This window comes from Cyprinodon tularosa, unplaced genomic scaffold (assembly GCF_016077235.1).
Source record: "Cyprinodon tularosa strain WSP-4 unplaced genomic scaffold, ASM1607723v1 ctg100, whole genome shotgun sequence".
Taxonomy (NCBI): domain Eukaryota; kingdom Metazoa; phylum Chordata; class Actinopteri; order Cyprinodontiformes; family Cyprinodontidae; genus Cyprinodon; species Cyprinodon tularosa.
In genome coordinates this window covers 1623198-1642253 of record NW_024037783.1, presented here as the reverse complement: position 1 = coordinate 1642253, position 19056 = coordinate 1623198, and the positions used below count along the sequence as shown (strand labels likewise).

The following is a 19056-nucleotide window of genomic DNA, read 5'->3' as shown; positions in this document are numbered from 1 at the left end:
TAAATGAAGGAGATAGGAGGCATTTATCTTTCTAACTCTCATCCACACCCCCTGTAATTCCCCCTCTTCTTTACCTCCCTTCAGGTTCTTTGCTGCAGTGGAATTTTCCCCACTCTCCTATTTAAGCTCTCCTCTCTTCCCTTCAAACTTCTAACAAAGTGAATTCAGGTTTAAGTTAATACAGAGGTCACTGTGTCCCCCTACTGGCCAAAAAAGGGTAACACAGAAGGAGTACATCACCTACACCTGCAAAGCAAGTTCTGGAAAAGCATTTAATAAAAAACAGCAGATTTTTACAATAAAAAAAACAACAGAAATAAGATTTTTTTTTTTTTATCACTGACTTTAGTTTGTGGAGATCCTCCATGGCTCTGGTCAGTGCTTCTTCTGAACGTTTGGCTCTTGCTTCAGCTGCCTGGGCTCTGCGGAGCAGTTCGTCACTGGGCTGGGTCCTGGGTGATGGAGACATGTCATCCTTTTCACACAGCTCCTCCAGGTCTGGAAACAACAAAGGCATGAGCAAAGCAAGCATACCAGGTGATGACGTGCATCTATATCAAGTTATATAAGGACTATCTCTGTTTTTGCTCTAATCATAATATTTTCAATCTTTGATCTCAACAAGGTTGTCATTCTACTTGAGGGAACAGGAGGGTGTGTAAGGATGAAGCAGTTCAGCCTGGAAGGTGGAGGCAACTAAGAACTTTGAAAGCAAACAAAAGCTTTTAAAAGAATCCTAAGTTGCAAGAGGAGATCATTCAATTGAGCTCAACTTTTGTGTTTGAGTTAAAACACATGCAGCAGTTTTCTGCATCCTCTGAGGAGATACAGGAATCACTATTTCCTTTATAACAGGGCATCACAGTAATACAGCTGAATGGGAACAAATATGTTATTTACCTACACTTGCTCATCAAGTGTGTCATATTCCAGTTCTATAAAGCCTGGAGGTGCCTTCAGAGTAAGCTGTAAACTTAGACTATGACTAAAGTCTGAGCTCATTTAAGACTTTTAGATTCCTAAAATCAAGTTGATTAAATGTAAGCCTTTTAAGGTTCTCCAGAAAGCTGAACACGGATCTTCAATCAGTTTTCAATCACAGGAATAGGAAACATAAAACAAATAAAATCCTATGTTTTATAGCTGGTTCTTGATGCCTGGTGGTCAGAGATGGGGGCTTAGACCCTGAGAAGGCTGCATGTTATTTGGTTTAAGTCCTACAAACTGCTGCTTTGGGTCCCTGAGCAGGACCAGAAGAATGTTGCTACAGTGGCAGCCCACTGCTCCATAAAGGATGGGTTAAATGAAATTGACAACTTTGATTCAGATGTCTATAGTTGCAATAACAAAAAAGGTTGATTATCATTAATAAATAACAAATCACAACCCTTAAACTGTATTTTTAAACTTCACAAGCCCTTAATGATACCAGCCTATAATTCCCTTTGGTTCACTAAAAACTAGGGCTGGGTAAAAAAAAAAAGGATTTTGAATCGATTCCTTTACATTTTTGCAAAATCGATGTCTAGGGAATGACATCGATTAGTTCTATAGTGACCCGCGTGACGTTCACATAAAAATGAGCAGGAAAGATGCACTTAAGAGTACTTCAAGCCAGACAGCTGCAAATATAGCGAATAGGTTGATTGAACACATTAACAAATGGAGGCTGACCAGCAAACACACAAACAACACTGCAAATATGGTTTGTGCAGGAAGATAATGCAGCTCATGCATGTCTGCTGTGTCCCCGCTGTGTCACGTTTGCTTGCTCGAGTGAGGCTTCACTTTTTAACTTTTCACAAACAAGTTTGCACTTTTAAGACAGTTTTGTTCACACCTCAAGTTTAAACTGTCCGATTTACAAGTTTGCACTTTGTGTTTAATATGACATAAAAAAATAAAATACATGAGTATTTTGAAACACAGTTGAATCACTTTCATTATTGTAAAAACAGATCAAATTGAAATTAATCGATTTAGAACTGTATGAATCAAAATCGAATCGATTCAGGACTTTGACGAAAATACCCAGCCCTACTAAACACCTCCTGGATTTCTCAACACTGTATGTGGCATCACTGTTAAATTGCTAAAAGTAGCTCAAATACTTCTGTAACTGTAGATTTGTTAATGTCAGAGATAGATCGGTGCTCAGGGATGATCAGAGACACCGCATTATTCTGATGTAGTACCTGTCTGGAGCAGCGGGTCATCCTGAAGGACTGGTCTCAGGAAGTCTTCCTTGTTCCAGGGTAAGGGGTCTTCTGACAGCTCCATTAGCGAGGATGGAGCACATTTCTGAAGATGCAAATCAAAATGTTAGAGGTTCCTCCCTATCTTAGTGCTTTTCATGCTTACAAAAGGTTTGCTTGATATGTTCAAAGAATTCTGGTAAATTCTGCCACTGAATAACAGAGAGAACTTACTGTTGAGCGGATGAAATTGATCATTTTTATGTAACCGTAGTCATCTAAACCTAAAGAAATATGAAGCGTGAATGATCCAAACAGAACAAAATCATCGGACTGGTCGATCTGCAAAGATCTATGGCTCTGTGTGTACTTACGGTGCTTCTTTATTACGTTTACAAGGCTGAGCTGGTGTTCAGCCGTGCAGTGCTGAAGGGTTGCAGAAACAGAATCCAACAACCTTAACAAAAGTGAAAAGGAAGAAAGACCATTTTAAATATGAAGTCTAAAGCAAATAAAAAAACAGTACAATAAAACACAGGTTCAAGGTCCTATAGATGAGACTAACATATTTCATATAAGTCACCATGGAAACCACATCCCCCATTAGAATTTGTTTGCCTAAAATATTAAACTCAGGTTAAGAGATGAAATTGTGAAAAGATATTATTAACCAGGAAAAACATACACAACAGATCGCCAAAGTATTCAATTACAGGCCAAGTCTCTGCTAATAAAGCTAAATTATTGACTAATGATTAAACCAAGGTTTATATTATATACAATGAGGTTTATTTATTTCATCAAGCACAACTACAATAATATGGAGGACCAACTCTGCCATATTTCAAAATAAATAAATAAATGCTCAATAAATAAAAAAGCCTACAATTAATTGCCCCAATATTACAATAGACTAATAAATGTAGGTAGAAATTAAATTATACAGGGAGACATAAATGTATATATCTCTTTTAATTAGCTTCTTTGTTTTTTCGCCTTTGTAATAATGACCTCATTTATTTATTGTCCATTATAATCTTGAACTTTATTTATTTATTACTTACTTTTGTAAGTATTTATGTATGTGCATGTGATAATATTTTGAGCCCTTAAGACACACCCCTTCCTTATTTACATAATGAGGCAGAAATGCATACAGAAATGTAAATACGACAGGCAGAAATAAGAAATATATACGGTAAAAAATACAAAGGAAGAATAAACAGACAAAAAATATTATCAGATGCACATAAAGAAATGCTTAAAAAAACAGTGATAAATAAATAAAGTTGAAGATTATAATGGCCAATAAATAAATAAGGTAATTATTACAAAGGAGAAAAAACAAAGAAGCTAATTAAAAGAGATTCATAGATTTATCTCTCACTGTATAATTTAATTTGTACTTACATTTATTAGTTTATTGTATTTTTAGGGGCAATTAATTGTATGCTTATTTTTTTTATTGAGCATTTATCTATTTCTACTACTGAATGTTCCATAGTTCCCATGAAATAAAAACAACATCACAAACAATTCTTTATGTTCTTGATTTAGGCTAATTTCCTTCAAAGTTAACTTTTAACGTATTATTGCAATTCGAGTAATACATTAACCAAGTAGGGAAAAACTGGAGAATACTATAAATGACAGAAAACAATTAAATATTTAAGATATTGTCTCACTTGTGGCAGAATAAGCAGGTAACTGTTTGCCTCTCCTCATCCATCCACTGCTCTTCATCATCATCATCTTCATCTCCATCAGAGAGCTCAGGCATCTCTTCAATATCTGTTAGAGTAAAAATTCATAACAGCTTTAAAGACACAACAATGAGCAACACAGCTAACAATACAAACTGTGTAGCCCTGCTGCAGCACCGATACAGCCCACAGCTCGGCAAACTGCTGCTAAAGGACGTTGTTACTCCACTGAGCGCAGGAGTAACATTTGTTTATAAATAAAGAATAAACATTTGTTTGTTTTTTTCCAAAATGAAACTGTTTAAGATGTTTTGTTGTTCTGTGTAGTAGACTCACGTGTGTCTGTGCTGTTCGCCATGATGCTGCTGGCTTTAGGAATGGAGGACTTCCTGGTGACGTAGGGTGACGTTCCACATTGAAACTCCAAGCTGTAGTTCACATTTTAAACCACCAGATGTCACCAAATGTCCATTACAAAGCGAGTGAGAAGAGAAGGTTTTTCAGTATTTCCATAAACTGGGTACTGGATATTGTTTCACATATATACCGGTAGGTAACCTTTAATGAATATCTGTGAAACCCGAAACGATTTTTTTTTTACTTTTATAACAAAGAAAAGTAAACTGATAAAAAAAGTTCCAAATAATAAAAAAAAGAAATGAATAAATGCATAAGACAGATTCAGAGGAAGAATTGAAATTACTCTACAGCAGAGGTCTTTACCTTAGCAAAAAGTAGTTTATTCAAGTATACTAAAAGTGCACTAATTTCATACTTAAAATCAGGCAGTGCACTTAGAGTTTACTTATTTTAAACTATATTTCATATACTTAACAAAAGTATAGTCAAGTGTTCTTGACTTACACTGAGAAGTATATAAAGTGTTTACTAAAGTATACTTTAAGTCACTGCACACATTCAGCGACACACAGGAGCTCTTTCAAGCTGGACACCGTTTCATTCACAACACCTGTCCCATCAAACAGGAATCAGAATCAGAAATACTTGGTGGTCCATTTGGATAGGCTGGATATCCTGACTTTGTTTCGTCCACATTGCCTTCTTTCTCTCTCTGAATGAAATTGTTTCATCTTCACCACTTATAGCAGTATCTTTTTCCCAGTCTTCACTCATTACTTCAACTGTTGTACTTTCAGTGGCCTAACCTCACTCATAACCTCCCTAGTCCCTGCATCATCATTCTTTCATTAAATCTCAATCTTCTCATCTCTCATTTTAATGCCAAAGAAACTAAAAATGGCTCCACTTTTAAATTTTATTGCCATTGTGATCTGCAACGTGCAAGCATTCAAATTTGTGAAAAAACACCCTACTTATTACAGCAGCCTTTCACAACATGGAACCAGAAATTGGCAATGTCAACTTTAATTTTATAGCACATTTAAAAACAGCTACATCTGCCCAAAGTGCTGTATAAACAAACATTATAAAATGCAACAAATGAGTAAAAAGATAATTACAAGTTACACAAACATTAAAAAAAGAAGATAATAATTATACTAATACAAATAATAAAAATAATTATGGAGCTTGTGTTAAAGGCCAGAGCAAATAGTTGAGTTTTCAACAACAAAGTAAAAATAGACTGGGCGATTTTAACATTTAAGGGAAGGATTTTCCAGACACAACTGATTAAAGTAGCTGTGATATGTCTGACAAAAAAGCCTTTTACTGTAAAGATTTTTTTATTTATTTCAAATCCAAATATAATTTATTTTTTATCAATCTTACGCCACATGCATATGTACAATAGGTGGTAATCACCTTCTGTTTGTAACCAAAGACAAAAAAGCAGAGCTCTACATTCCAGTTTTCCATTACAATTTTAGAGGGGCGTTCAATAAGTAATGCCCCTGGCCCACTTCCCGAAGTTTGATCGAGCTGAAATTTTGCATATGAAGTATTTTAAATCTCTATAGATTAAATAGCAAATTACAGCTCTAAACTAACTGTGGTTTCTGATTTGCTGGTGTTAAAACTGAGTCAAGTCTGAGTTTTTGCATTTGAAAGGATGCACATAATGGGAGACTTTTGATCAAATGGAAGTAACTTATAGTGATAATGCCCATAATATAACCTTGTAAAACATTTTGCAGGGTCATATAATGGACATCACCATAAGTTACTTTAATTTCATCAAAAGTCTCTGGTGAAGTGAGTCAATTAGAAAAACCGGATCACTGCTCAAAACTCAACAGGCTCAATTTCTTTCTTTTCTCTTTACTCAGTTCAAACGCCAGTTCAAAGTCGGAAACCACAAATAGTTCAGAGCTGTAATTTGCTACTTAATTTATAGAGATTTAAATAACGGCACATGAAAAATTTCAGCTCGATCAAACATCTGAAGTGGGTCAGGGGCATTACTTATTGATAGCCCCTCTTAACTCCAGGTGCTGCTGCTTTTACAGATTTAAATCGATGTGCTGGATTAGTTCTCCTCAACATATTGCATTTTGATAAAAAAAAAAAATCAATACATTCCAGTGATCAGAGAACCCTTTTCCACATATTTGCTGTCACCAATATGGCTTTTGTTAATCACTAGGAAACTTCTAAAGGAAATTGGTTAAACTCAAAAAAGAGGGATGAATATTTTTTGACACCACATTTTTTTTACTTTTTATTTGTAATTTTTTCTATTCGTTGTGTTTTCTTTTACATAAGATTACAAGGAGTTCAAGGGGTGTGAATACTTTTGCAATCCACTGTGGCTCACAGCAGACATGAGTCAAAGTTCAGTCACTGGTTTCAGTGCCTTCACACTGTTGATCAGCTGCCTCGTCCTTTTTGTGTCTGCTGGGATGCATCTAGACATATTCAATGCAAAATGCTTTTTTGGATATTGAGTGGTGTCAAGAATACAAATTTAATTCACTGTCAAATAACACATATTAACCTGGTCAGCAATCCTATACTTTTCTCTTTTGCAGCAGCGACTATATTGCGTTTCTTGTTAAAGGTTTTGATTTCCTCAAGTTGGTTTCAACATGATTTTTATTTTATTTGGTGAGAAAAACAGTTTGAGGTTTATTCACCCCCCTGTCAGAGTGAATTGTGTTATCTGCATTGCAGTGATGATGCTTATCTCATGGTTAGATGGAGGCTGAGTTAAGTGACGCGGGAGGATTCTGAGCAAATTGTAGTTCCAAGCTCCTTTTCCTTTGCCTTTTCTGGGGTAAACAGTAAGAAAACAATCATGTGTAGGAAATGAATTCAGGACTAATATGCTGAATCTGGACAACCTTTAGTCATTAAATGACAGAAACACACATGGATGATTCTAGACCAGTTGGGACAATAGCCTCCCTAAGAAGAACCACAAAAAGCTGAAGTACACAAATGTAGATTAAGGGTAAAGCTCCCTTTTTTAAACCCCAAAAGTATGAAGTTGTATACATTTGTACATGTCTCACACACAGTAAACATGAAGAAATAACGCATATGTAAAATTCTGCAAGGTGATCGGTGAATATATGTCCTATCACGCAAAGGAATTTAGGAATCTGTATAGCTTCTATGAGCTTGATAGGAACCAGGTATAATTTTTTTACCTTAATTTTCTTTACATGTATGAATTCAAGCACAAATATGTTGTCTCACAGAAACGTGCATCACAATATTAGCCCCCTGTGTGTCTTTACTTTATTACCAAAGCAACACAGGAATCTAAAGGGATTGTTTTAATGTTGTGTTGCGACTAACATAAGAGGCACATTCCCTGCTTGTTTTATATGAGAGAGAGATGAGTACATCTTTAGCTTATCCTTCTTAATTGCTGCATGATGACTATGAAAGTAACCACAATTATTTACTTGTGCAGTCTGAAAAAAATGTTTTGCTGAGCTCACTTTAATATGTTATGTATGATTTTGCATTGTTTATGGCTTAAAAAAAACAAAAATGTATGATAAACATATGAGGCAATATATCTAGAGTTGTGTGGATATTGTATGACCAGGCCATTTTATGTAGATGGCTAATGAATCTGTTCATTGTCAGAAACCTAAATGTTGACCTACAAAAAATGATATAATGTTCTGTTTCAGTTATCTATGCTTTGAAAATCTAAGGCAAAAAGTATTTGTTTTCCCTTATTGTGCATTTTTAACATCCCAAAATACAAAAAAAATTAAGATTAAAAGATGTACATGCGTCTACTGAGTCAGGGCTTGTTTTACACAGTGTACAACTTTAATCAGTCACAAGAGGGCGTTGTTGTGTCATGAGAAAAACAACTAGAGAACTTCATGTGGGTTTTATAATGAATATACAGAAAAAAAAGGCAGAAAATGGTAAAGATGAAAAAATTAGATTGCTCTACTTAATGTTATGTGTGTATTTTCTAAAACACACCAACCACTTACATTATACAACCATTATCATCTAACACAGGTTGATAAACTATATTTACTTTGTATTACATTTAATTATTTTTTTCGTTTATCAAACTTGGTTGGATAGTAGGATTTCCATTTATCTTCACAAACCTGCAAAAAAAATGAATCAAACATTTGTAACCAGGGGCGGATTTAGGAAATTTGGGGCCCTAGGCAAAGACAGGCAGGGGGCCCCTCTGAACTGAGAAGACAACACATAAAACAGCCCCATTCTACAGATAGATAAATGTTAATAGAATAGACATCCATTATCTGTTCTAGGTTGTGTCCCTCTCTTCTTGTCCCTTTTCTTCTTGTTTTCCTCTCTATGTTTTGTACTCAGCTGACTTTTCATGCTGTCTCTAAAGGAATGAAAGATGTTTTCCAAGCACTAAGCTCACTTAGCTGATTGCTCCTTCCTGTGTTTCCAAAAAGGCCAAAGTAAATAACCCAGTCCTTCTTTTCACTGTAGACAAGCCATGATCTGCTTATCTATTCTCCATTTTTCATTTGGATGAAATAATAGCTGCATGAATCATGACAGCAGACAAGATAGAGGAGAGCAGGAGGCGGGGTTATCAATCTACTTGCTCTGGAGAGCAGAGTTTGCTGCTTTTAGATGTTGTCTCCAAAGTGTCCAGTGGCAGAAAAAAGTCTCTAGATTTGGTGCTAGGAGCTTTTTAGAAATCAAAGTGCTAGAGGGGTCTGAAAAGTGGCTAAATATAGCGACTAAAGCGCTAAGTTGGCAACACTGCTCTTTGCATCATTTGTTTTCAAATGGTTTACTGCTGTCTGTTTGGACCTTTCTGAACATGTGCAGCAAATGGACTGATCCAATATGGTGGACACTGAAGGGGGGGGCTGAGACACACTTAATATCATAAGTGTTCTGATGGCATTTTAGCCAAAGGATTTTTATCAAAAACACAATTAATGTGCACAAATAAGGAATAGTTGTATTAACCATACATGAGAACAGAGTTTTATGGGGCCCCCAGGAACTTGGGGCTCTAGGCAACTGCCTAGTATTGCCTAATGGTAAATCCTTCCCGTTTGTAACATTAGTTTCCATCCATCCATTTTCCGCCACGCTTACCCCAAGCAGGGTCGCAAGGGATGCTGGCGCCAACTGTATACAGGCGAGAGGTGGGGTGCACCCTGCACAGGTCAGTCCAGCACAGGTAACATTAGTTTATTAATGCCAATTAGAGATAAATGCTAAATGAGCTAAAAAGCACATATTTAATAATCACAAATACAACCAATAGTAAATTGCAGGTAAAAAAAACAGACACATATCTGACTGTACGTTAGAAGGTATTTAATTATCTTTTTCTTTACATACAAATGTGCAATATTTACCCGTGATGTTTAACTTCACATCTAAGTACATCCTGTTTAGAACACATATGCACTCCATGTAAGGCAGTAATTTAGTTTATCAGAGCAAAACTGAAGGCCAACAAACTTGGTGTTTCCCCTTAAACAATAACCTTACTATACTTTACGTTACTAACGTTACTTTAAAATCAACTTCATCAATAAATTGCCTAACTGCATTAAAAATTCTTTGGAATTGGCAATAAATAGAGTCTGTTCTCAAGTATTTCAAAAGTTCCTTAATGAGGCTTGCAGAATTCGGTCATCTCTGTAGAACAGCAAAGATCTGAAAATAAACGGAAATGTGTTCTATTAAGTTACAGTTTCAAACAGAACATCTTTGTTACATATTTCTCAAGTAACATTACTTATCATTAAAGAGAATCCAAAATAATGTTGCATAACAGTGTTGTTCAATAAAAATAACTACCCTTATATGCTTCTACGTTTCTTAGAAAATAGTATAAAATGAAGCTAAACAGCAAATTGTTCATACCTCCTACAGATTTATATCAACAGAAATTCTATTTAACTAATTTATTTAATCTGACAGGAAGTAAAATGTACATTTTAGAGGGCATAAGCCAGTGTAACATTTGGAGTTCAACACAAAAAGCTGATGATCAAATTCCACTACAAGGAAAAGAAAAAAACTAAGCAATTCTAAAAAAAAAAAAACACAATTTAATTTCTTTAATTTCTTTGTGCGATTTAATCTCTTCTTTAATTTAAATAGAGAAGAATTGTTGTTTTTTGTTCTTTTAACCTGACCCTTGTACATTGTCAAATTATTAGTGAATATTTGTTTAACATCCAGAAACAGACTTAAATCATTTTTAATCTGCCAAGGATGTTATCTAGTACATATCTATTTTTCTGGGGCATCTCACATGTTTTGGTTGTTAATTGTAGCATAGGCTGGTTTCATTTCAAGACATATTGCTCGTATATGGTTAAAATGGTCAAATAAATGAAATTATAGTTTTTAAAGCCATTTTACCTTCTACAATCACTGATTTGCCTTAGTGTTTCCTAGCTTGGCCATATCCTTGTTCTCCAGGATCTCTGTCTTCTGCTCAGGTTGAAGCAGCGTGTTGGACACCATTGCTTTTGCCACCGCTTGGATTGGGATTGACAAGGAGGAGGAACCCACTGCAGAGATGGCACCAAAGAACTTCCTGGCGAGCCACTCTCCCGGTCGGCTCTCCTTTCTGTCCACTAACAAAACCCTGGTTAAAGGAAAACGGTTCCCATATGAGATGGTTTTGAATTTGATCTGGTTACACTGCAGACAGCTATTATTAGCAGATCTAGTTTAGTTTTCAGCACATTATAAATGAAAAGGAGTCAATTTTTAAAGGGAAGTAGAACCACTGGATTTTCTTTCTGTTTATGTATTTACAGTAAAACAGCAGCATGCAGCATCTGGGCATTCACCGAAAAGTCAACAAGTGGACTTAAATAAGCTGAGTCGACTCACATCTGAGTCAGAGTTAGCGCAGGGTGTGTGGACCTGCGTCGAGTTGTGCATGTTACATGCAGCACAGGTCTAGCTCATTGTATGTATTCTATTCTATTTATTAGGTTATTTCTAGTAGAGCAAACTCTGGAGTTAGCAATAAAATCTGGATTAGACCTATGCAATATAACCAGGACCGACACTGCAGCAAGACAACAATAGAACAAAGGATCGACTCGACTTCGACTTTTACCATCAAATAGTCGACTAGGAAAAATCCCATGTGGTTAACGCCCAAGCACACACTACATGTAAATTTTTTTATGATCTCACTCACACTGCTGGTCGGTCTAGGTATCTATGAGAAAGTTTGCACATTCAGTTGCTGCAGATTTATTTTCGTTTTTTTTTTCTTTCTACTGGGCCAAACAGCATCATGCAGGTGGATTGTTTGGGGTTGTATCAATACATAAAGACGTTCGTCTGAAACACATCAGATATGTTGATATACGTTGGAGAAAAGTTCTTGATAAGTTGCGTATAAGTTATGCACAACTTACAGGTTTTGGATAAGCTGGACACCACGACTTACGAGTAACTTACACTTAACGTATGTCAACGATCAGAAAATTTACCTGTAACTTATGATCCACGTATGCGCATACGCTGGCACACGTCGGGAAATTTTGAGCATTCTCAGAATTTCTTGCCGTACTTGTACAAAACGTACCCACAACTTATGCAATGTATGCCAGCGTGTTTGCAAGATTTTTCGTGCATAAAGCATACGCTGTCTAAATCGTCAAGGTGTAACTTTCAGTTTCGGTAAATTTGGGCTCCCCCCAGTGGACAAAAGCTGTATTGTTTTGCCTGGTTGAAGACAGCATTTCCCACGAGGAGCAGCGTGGTAAAATCCTGATCTCCCAGTCGCCTGCAGTTGGATTAAACTGCACTTCTGTTTCCAGTGGCTGTATGAAAGGCGAACAGTGATACTTTGGTATTCCTGCACCACGACTGCCGCTGCCACCAATCCGCCCCCACTCGCCCCACCAACTCATCAGCGACTGATGTGCTGACGAGTTTAGAACCTTGAAACATATAAATATAATGTTATATTTTATGATTTCACAGTAAACACACGTATAGATCTCAGCAGGAAGGTAACTTCCATCTTTATAACAAATGGGGAAAGGGGCAAGTGACATATGCCGTTAAGCAGTCTGCACATTTCTAGTTGCTTTGTCCACCACCCCTCTCGAAGTTGCTTAGTGTGGGTGAAAGCAACACAAATCCCTCGAGCAACGACAGAGGTGTCATTCAACTAGTTTTAAGTTGACATATAATCATAAAAGTTATGAAAATATCTAATGTGACATTCTCTCTCCTTGCTTTCTCAATGCTGGGACTCCAGGGTTCAAAGAAATTGTTCCTGGAGTCCATTACTGGTTTCCATGCACTGGATTGCATTCACATCAGTGCGAACCACACAATAAGCCAGACTCTGGAACAGTGGGAATTGTCCAATGGTTTTAGAGTAAAAAATGGCTTATTGTTGCCTTCAAAACCTCTTCAATACATTATAAGAGGAGACTTTTTTCAAAGGCTGTGCCAATAGCTTAAGTTATATGTTTCTATAATACTAAATTGAATATTTCTTTTTCTTTATAATGTAATTTTGTCTGTAACTCTAACATATAGGATTACTTACCCTGGTCTGTAAATCGCTAATCTATCAAAACCAAGAGCCTCAATAGCAGCTTCCACTTGGCCCTGAAAGAAAAACACCCAAAAGAGTACATGTTTCACAAATCCTTTAATCATTATCTGTAAGGAACATGTTCAGTAAAAGAGAGGAATGGATGCTTAAATGGATTCTTAAAGGATTTCTGCCAATTTTTTTAAAAGACCTGCCCTCTCCACTTAAAAAAAAATGTACATGCACAACCCTGTACCCGCTCCCGAGAGGGAACGCCTGTTAAACGCATGCACAAGCCCATTTCTCCTCGTGCTCGCTCTGTTTAAAAGTTGCTGTTCTCATAACATTCGCCCTAACTCCTAAATCCCTTAATCACTATAGAGCGCAGGGAATATATAGTGGACTTAATGATCATTGCTTTTTTTACTCCCCATTGGCCACTGCGCGGTACCTGCACCATTTTTGTTATTAGTCACCGCTGTCAGGTAGAGACAGTGGGCCGCTGTGACAGCAAATCCCATAATGCTTTGCAAGAAGAGCTCAAAGCATGCCGGGAAATACCTGCCTCTTCTGAGGCCTTTGTTTTCTTCTTATACACTTCGTAGCTTTTTATACACTTTTCAAAGAACTACGGTGAGAAAGGTGAGCTTCAGTGACTGTATGAAACCGTAGCTCCACGCAAATATACGCACATATATAAAATGTGCGCATGCAGAAAAAGATAGCTATTTGGGGACAAGCATGTAGGATGGCCTTATGTTATCATATCACCAGAATGAACATCCTCCACTCTACCGTTAATGTAGCACAAAGGAATAACAGACCTTGACTTTGAGGTAAAGGAAGCTACTCTTTTTATCAGCTCCTCTGGAGGACTCCAGGTGAAACTGTGTGCAGCCTCCAGCCTTAGCAAGTTCAGCAGATTTTAGAACGTAGTCATGATCAACTCTGATGAATCCATCCTAAAAAAAAAAAACAGGGATAATACAACTGAAAATGATACTTTTATACCTTTTAAAATATTGCATTAATATTAACCGACTCTGTTGCAGAAATGCATAATTGGTTAAAGTTGCAATTTTGACTTTAATAATAATAAAAGTGATTCATATTTCTTTATTTATAGAAACATCTCAGTTAACCTTTACTATATCTATCGCTGAATTCTAAGCCTACTAAAAAATTCACCTATTAAGGAGTTGCTTATCCCAAGCCCTTGATCAATGCTAGTAAATCATTTTTTTTATGTAGGATGTGATCTAGAGAAAAGGTCAATCTACCATAAAACGATAACTAGGCAACAGGAAATATTGCTTAGTCACGGCCCCTATTTACAAACACACTAGATAAGAACAAGGCGGTGAAAGGTAAAAAAAAGAAAAATGCATGAAAATCCTGATGAATAAACAGCTGCAGCTCTAGTTTAAAGTATATTTACTCACCACGCCTGATTTTGCCCTGGTTGTTCCCAGACAGCAGTAGCCAACATCATGGTCCTTGAAGGCAGCAGCAAAGTCATCAAGCTTTTCAAAGTCAACTACCTCCTGCACCTGCATGAATAGAGAAAGACGTCTCAGAACAGAAAATAATGTGTTATATGCTGTATAAGCTGCACCCAGAACCCAACACTAACCAGGTTTTCATACTCTTTCCCTTCAAAGGTCAGTTGCCTTCTCCCAATGAGAGTTATTTTGGAGAAAATGTTTCTCTCCAGCAGTTCTTGAAGTAAGACCTTCCCAGTTTCCCCTGATGCACCCAGGATAAAGCAGCTCTTGTTCTGACTCCTGAAGTTTTCTTTCAGGGTCTCCATGTTCACCGCCATGCTGCTGAGAGGGACACACATACGGCAGAAGAGTTGGCGGAATAAATTTGTAAAGGACAGGTAACAGAATGGCAAACAAATGGATATTCAAACATATCAAGAAGCGCAAACCTACACTATCTTTGTGAGCATAACTTTTAAGATTTACAAATAAAATCCTGATAATATGGTTCATTGCAAATCTATATTGTAACACAAGTCTAAATCTAAGGTTTTTGCTCTACTTTTAACTCCTTGCATGAACCCGGCCAAAACTGTAAAGTATCCCGAACACAACTGTATCATAATAATTATTCACTTTGCATTATTTTATTAATACTTTATGACACAATTATAAGTGGTTTATGGGGAATTAGTGACATAACATAATTATTGTGTTTTGTTTAGGGATATTGCTTGTCAACTATTGGATCTGTTATCAGCAGAGATGGCAAAAGTACTCACTTTCCGTACTTGAGTAAAGGCACAGATACTTGTGTTAAAAAATACTCTGGTAAAAGTGGAAGTACTGATTAAACTTCTTTACTCAAGTAAAAGTAACAAAGTACAGGCTTGTAAATTTACTTAAAGTATAAAAGTAAAAGTAGAAACCACTTTTTTCATGCCGTTGCCTACATTTTAAATGGATGTCTGCCAATAGGACTAGATCTCTGTTGTGTTCATTTTCAATCATCTCGTCGTCCATACTACTATGCTAACGCCACCGCCACCAAGCTGCAATGATTTGCCACGAATGAATACCGCCGAATCTGTCGATTCATCTTGTAGTGGTGCGTCAAATGCAACGTAGATTCCCATCCAATTAGATTGAATTTGGTATTGATGACGTGAAAAATAATAACGCTAACTCCATTGAAATGATTCAAAACTAAAGTAACGAGCCAATTTTTTAAAATGTAAGGAGTAGAAAGTAAAGATATTTGTGTAAAAATGTAAGGAGTAGAAGTAAAAAGTCGCCATAAAAATAAGTAGTAAAGTAAAGTAAAAATATCAGAAAAATCTACTTGAGTACAGTAACGAAGTATTTGTACTTCGTTACTTCCCATCTCTGGTTATCAGTAAGCTCCTCTGGTAAACTGCCCACTCATGGGAAGGTTCACCACTCATGTTTTTTTTTTCTTTTGTTAATGATTCCTGTTATTGGGATTTGCTAGAGCCCCCGACGCCTTAGAAATGTATTTGTAGCCTTTCCTGGGCTTTTCTTACATTTCTTTAGACTGGAGCATGAGATCCTTTAACCTTGATAATGTAAGGTTGTTAGGTTCTACTTTGAGTAATTCTGTATTCTACAGATTAGGGAGTGACCAGGCCTGGGTAAGGCTAGTGAATACAGCTAAAATGCATGGTTAATCAGGATCAGTATTTCAAAAGGAGCACCTGGTTCATTTCGACAGCATTGTTTAGTCCAATCAATTAGATCACCAATTGAAAAATGCATTTTTGCAGAACAAAAAATGCTGCCACCTTCAGGCAGCTTCTGTGCCCCTTGCTTTCACTGTCACTGAGATTATATAATCCAGCAAACCCTATGCTCCATTACACAGGAATTTAATCTACTATTTCTATTTGTGAAGAATCCAATAAAAACAGGTCAGCATCTTCACAGTATTTTGTACAACTATTATTCTTATCTCTGGATGTATTATTCTTGAAAAATTAATTGTTTGATGAAAAAGTGATGGCTATAAATCTTCAATTAATAAAATGTTAAATCAGTTTGTCTATTTTTTAAACCACAATATTCTCTGTACCTTTTTTTAACCCTTTCTAGGGCAAGTTACCAGAGGTCTAGAAGCAAAATATCTATATCCAGTCATTCAGCAAAGATCCTGCTACATGGCTGTACATCTTATTTTGGCATTTGACCAATTAGATGAGGCCTTGAATGATAAATTACCTACTGTAAATTAAGTTGGAAAAAAAAAAGTTTACAAGAAAAAGGTAAAAAGCTGATTGAAAAGTAAAGTTAGAAGGTTAGTATATTATTTTGATGCAGTAAGCTTTTTTTTCTGAATAAAGGGCTATTAGCCCATTTAGGGAATTTAAAATAGACTCAAAAGCATAGGATATTACAAAGAATGTTGTTTATTAAAGGTTAATAAAAAAGAATAATAATAAAAAAAAATGTAGAAACAGATTTTTGTAGATAATTTTGTGTCTCAACTTTTGGTGAAAGAAGTTACCTTTTAAAGCATGATTTGGCTGTATTATAACAGCTATTCAACGTTCTTGTTAACAAGAGCATTTGTTTCCAAATACGACTATCTGATGTAAATGTTTTGATTTCTTTATAGGTAGAAGAAAAAAATCGGTCCTGCTGTTCTGCTCCATAAACAGCAGCAGCTCAGTATTTATACAGTATGAACAGATGAAAGAACAGAAAAAGGTTTTGGCTCTTCTGCTTATTAAAGCCGAAAACAATAATGAATCATTGCCTTTTCTCTTACCTGGTATATCTGCTCGGCGCACTATCGTCGAAACAATAAAAGATTATGGCAATGATGGCAAAAGCTAAGGTTAATATCCAGGTCGCTTTCCCCCAGGAGGAGCAGAGGAGCGTCATAACAGCAGAGAATAGAGACTTCCTGGTTGCTCCGTTTCTAAAGGCAGCGACTGTGGCAAGCCATTTTAACATAAATTCAGTCGTACCGCTCTTATCTTGAATGTAAAGGCGTTAATACCGAATTTATGTTAAAATAGCTTGTCATATTACAACCGAATTTATGTTAAAATGGCTTGCCATATACCATACTCCGTTACATTCAAGATATCTCAAATAGTTTTATGACTAGACGTTTTAGCGATTTAAGATAAGTCAAAATGTAATTTAAGATATCTTGAATTACTATTCTTCCTAATTAGAATGTAAATACAGATATCATAAATTACCATTCCGGATAGTCAAAATGTGGTTTTGTCTAGTCAAAATTTATTTTAAGATATCTGGAATGTTATTATGAATGGTCAGACGAAACCAAATTTATGTTCAAACGGCTTGCCATACTGGGTCTCTTCCTGCTTCTAGACAAACGGCGAGAAAAATAAAAATAGTTTAACATCGGATCACATGGGTCATGAAAAAACAATAAAGGAACGCGTCTTTCGTTTTTTAATGAAACAATAATATTTCAGGAATGTAAATTACTGTATAGAGGTTTGCTGAAATAATTTACCATGAACTGTAGATGACGCATGCGTACTGCAGAGGCGTAGCCAGAAAACTTGAATAAGGGTGGCTAGGCAACAACCAATGTACACTGAGGGGGGGCCACAAATAGATAGGCTTCAGAACCTCAGGGTCAATCTACTCTGTTCCAACAGGAAAATTAACAATCACAACATTCATATTTCCTAAATAAAGACAAACTATACTTTCCTACAGTGTTTGCTAACATGGAGATACTTATATTTAAACATCAATGCTGTCTAAACTAAAGGAATAGTACACCCAAAACATGATTAGCCTTCATTTTCTACTCACCCCCATGCTGAACAACACTCTGGAGTACTTTTTTGATATCTCAAATGCATCTGGAGATCTGGGAGGCTTCTTGCTGTCTGCTGACATTCAAATAATGGAGGTCTATGGTGACCGAGACAGAAAGGTCCATAAAAGTCCACAAAAAACGTGTCAATATTCCTCCATACTGCTCGTCCAATGTATTCCAAGTGTCCTGAGTGGGTAGCATCCAGAATTTACTCGAAACGAAGTCATTTAGAATGTTTTTAGAGCATAAACAGTAGTGTATAGGATTTCCTGAAAGCGCGCACATGCGCGCTCATGACGCTACGGAAGCCGGCAGACCAAACCAGATGAAAGTGCGCATTCAGCGTCTGCTCTGCCAATAATGCAAGCGTAGAAGAAGAAATGTGCTGTTTACCTGTGCAAAGAAAGAAACAACGAAAGAAAAATGTCTGAGGACTTCAGTGTTGAGGAAGAGCATGAGTTCTTTGCCGAGCTGAATGCGCTGGTTTGGTCTGCCGGCTTCCGTAGCGTCGTGAGCGCGCATGTGCGCGCTTTCAGGAAATCCTATACACTACTGTTTATGCTCTAAAAACATTCTAAATGACTTCGTTTCGAGTAAATTCTGGATGCTACCCACTCAGGACACTTGGAATACATTGGACGAGCAGTATGGAGGAATATTGACACGTTTTTTGTGGACTTTTATGGACCTTTCTGTCTCGGTCACCATAGACCTCCATTATTTGAATGTCAGCAGACAGCAAGAAGCCTCCCAGATCTCCAGATGCATTTGAGATATCAAAAAAGTACTCCAGAGTGTTGTTCAGCATGGGGGTGAGTAGAAAATGAAGGCTAATCATGTTTTGGGTGTACTATTCCTTTAAAGGTGTAGTGGACAAAATTCTTTCAGTTTAGAGTTCTGGGGCGAACATCTTATT

At 36.6% G+C, this 19056-nt stretch overlaps 2 protein-coding genes across 3 annotated transcripts in view; both read right to left on the bottom strand.

Annotated features, from left to right (window-relative positions):
• Positions 1-4340, bottom strand: part of prmt3 (protein arginine methyltransferase 3) — a gene marked incomplete at both ends in the record, with an annotated part of 30884 nt that extends 26544 nt beyond the window's left edge. The window contains 6 exons of the mRNA XM_038274185.1: positions 345-498; positions 2196-2301; positions 2430-2479; positions 2570-2652; positions 3881-3986; positions 4235-4340. Of these exons, the coding sequence (XP_038130113.1) occupies positions 345-498; positions 2196-2301; positions 2430-2479; positions 2570-2652; positions 3881-3986; positions 4235-4340 (605 nt within the window). The remainder of the gene's footprint in view (positions 1-344; positions 499-2195; positions 2302-2429; positions 2480-2569; positions 2653-3880; positions 3987-4234) is intronic.
• A 5255-nt stretch (positions 4341-9595) lies between these two features.
• htatip2 (HIV-1 Tat interactive protein 2) lies at positions 9596-17258 on the bottom strand. Of its 2 annotated transcripts, none has more exons than XM_038273331.1 (7): positions 17100-17258; positions 14464-14656; positions 14273-14380; positions 13655-13792; positions 12843-12904; positions 10676-10904; positions 9596-9961 (listed from the first exon to the last, which is right to left on the bottom strand). In XM_038273331.1, exons 1-6 carry the CDS (start codon positions 17213-17215, stop codon positions 10685-10687), a joined length of 837 nt encoding a protein of 278 aa, XP_038129259.1. In that variant the 5' UTR covers positions 17216-17258; the 3' UTR covers positions 9596-9961; positions 10676-10684. The 2 variants fall into 2 exon arrangements, with proteins under 2 accessions (XP_038129259.1, XP_038129334.1); XM_038273406.1 differs by having other exon boundaries at positions 14464-14653.
• Positions 17259-19056: the final 1798 nt, after the last annotated feature.

What these genes read in the sequence shown, in the direction of transcription:
- htatip2 (XM_038273331.1), bottom strand. Translation starts at nt 17,215, where the DNA reads ATGACGCTCCTCTGCTCCTCCTGGGGGAAAGCGACCTGGATATTAACC. An exon ending in GGAAAGAGTATGAAAACCTG is followed by an intron (nt 14,381 to 14,463) that starts GTTAGTGTTGGG and finishes CTATTCATGCAG; the next exon opens with GTGCAGGAGGTAGTTGACTT. An exon ending in TTAGCGATTTACAGACCAGG is followed by an intron (nt 10,905 to 12,842) that starts GTAAGTAATCCT and finishes TCCTTTAACCAG; the next exon opens with GGTTTTGTTAGTGGACAGAA.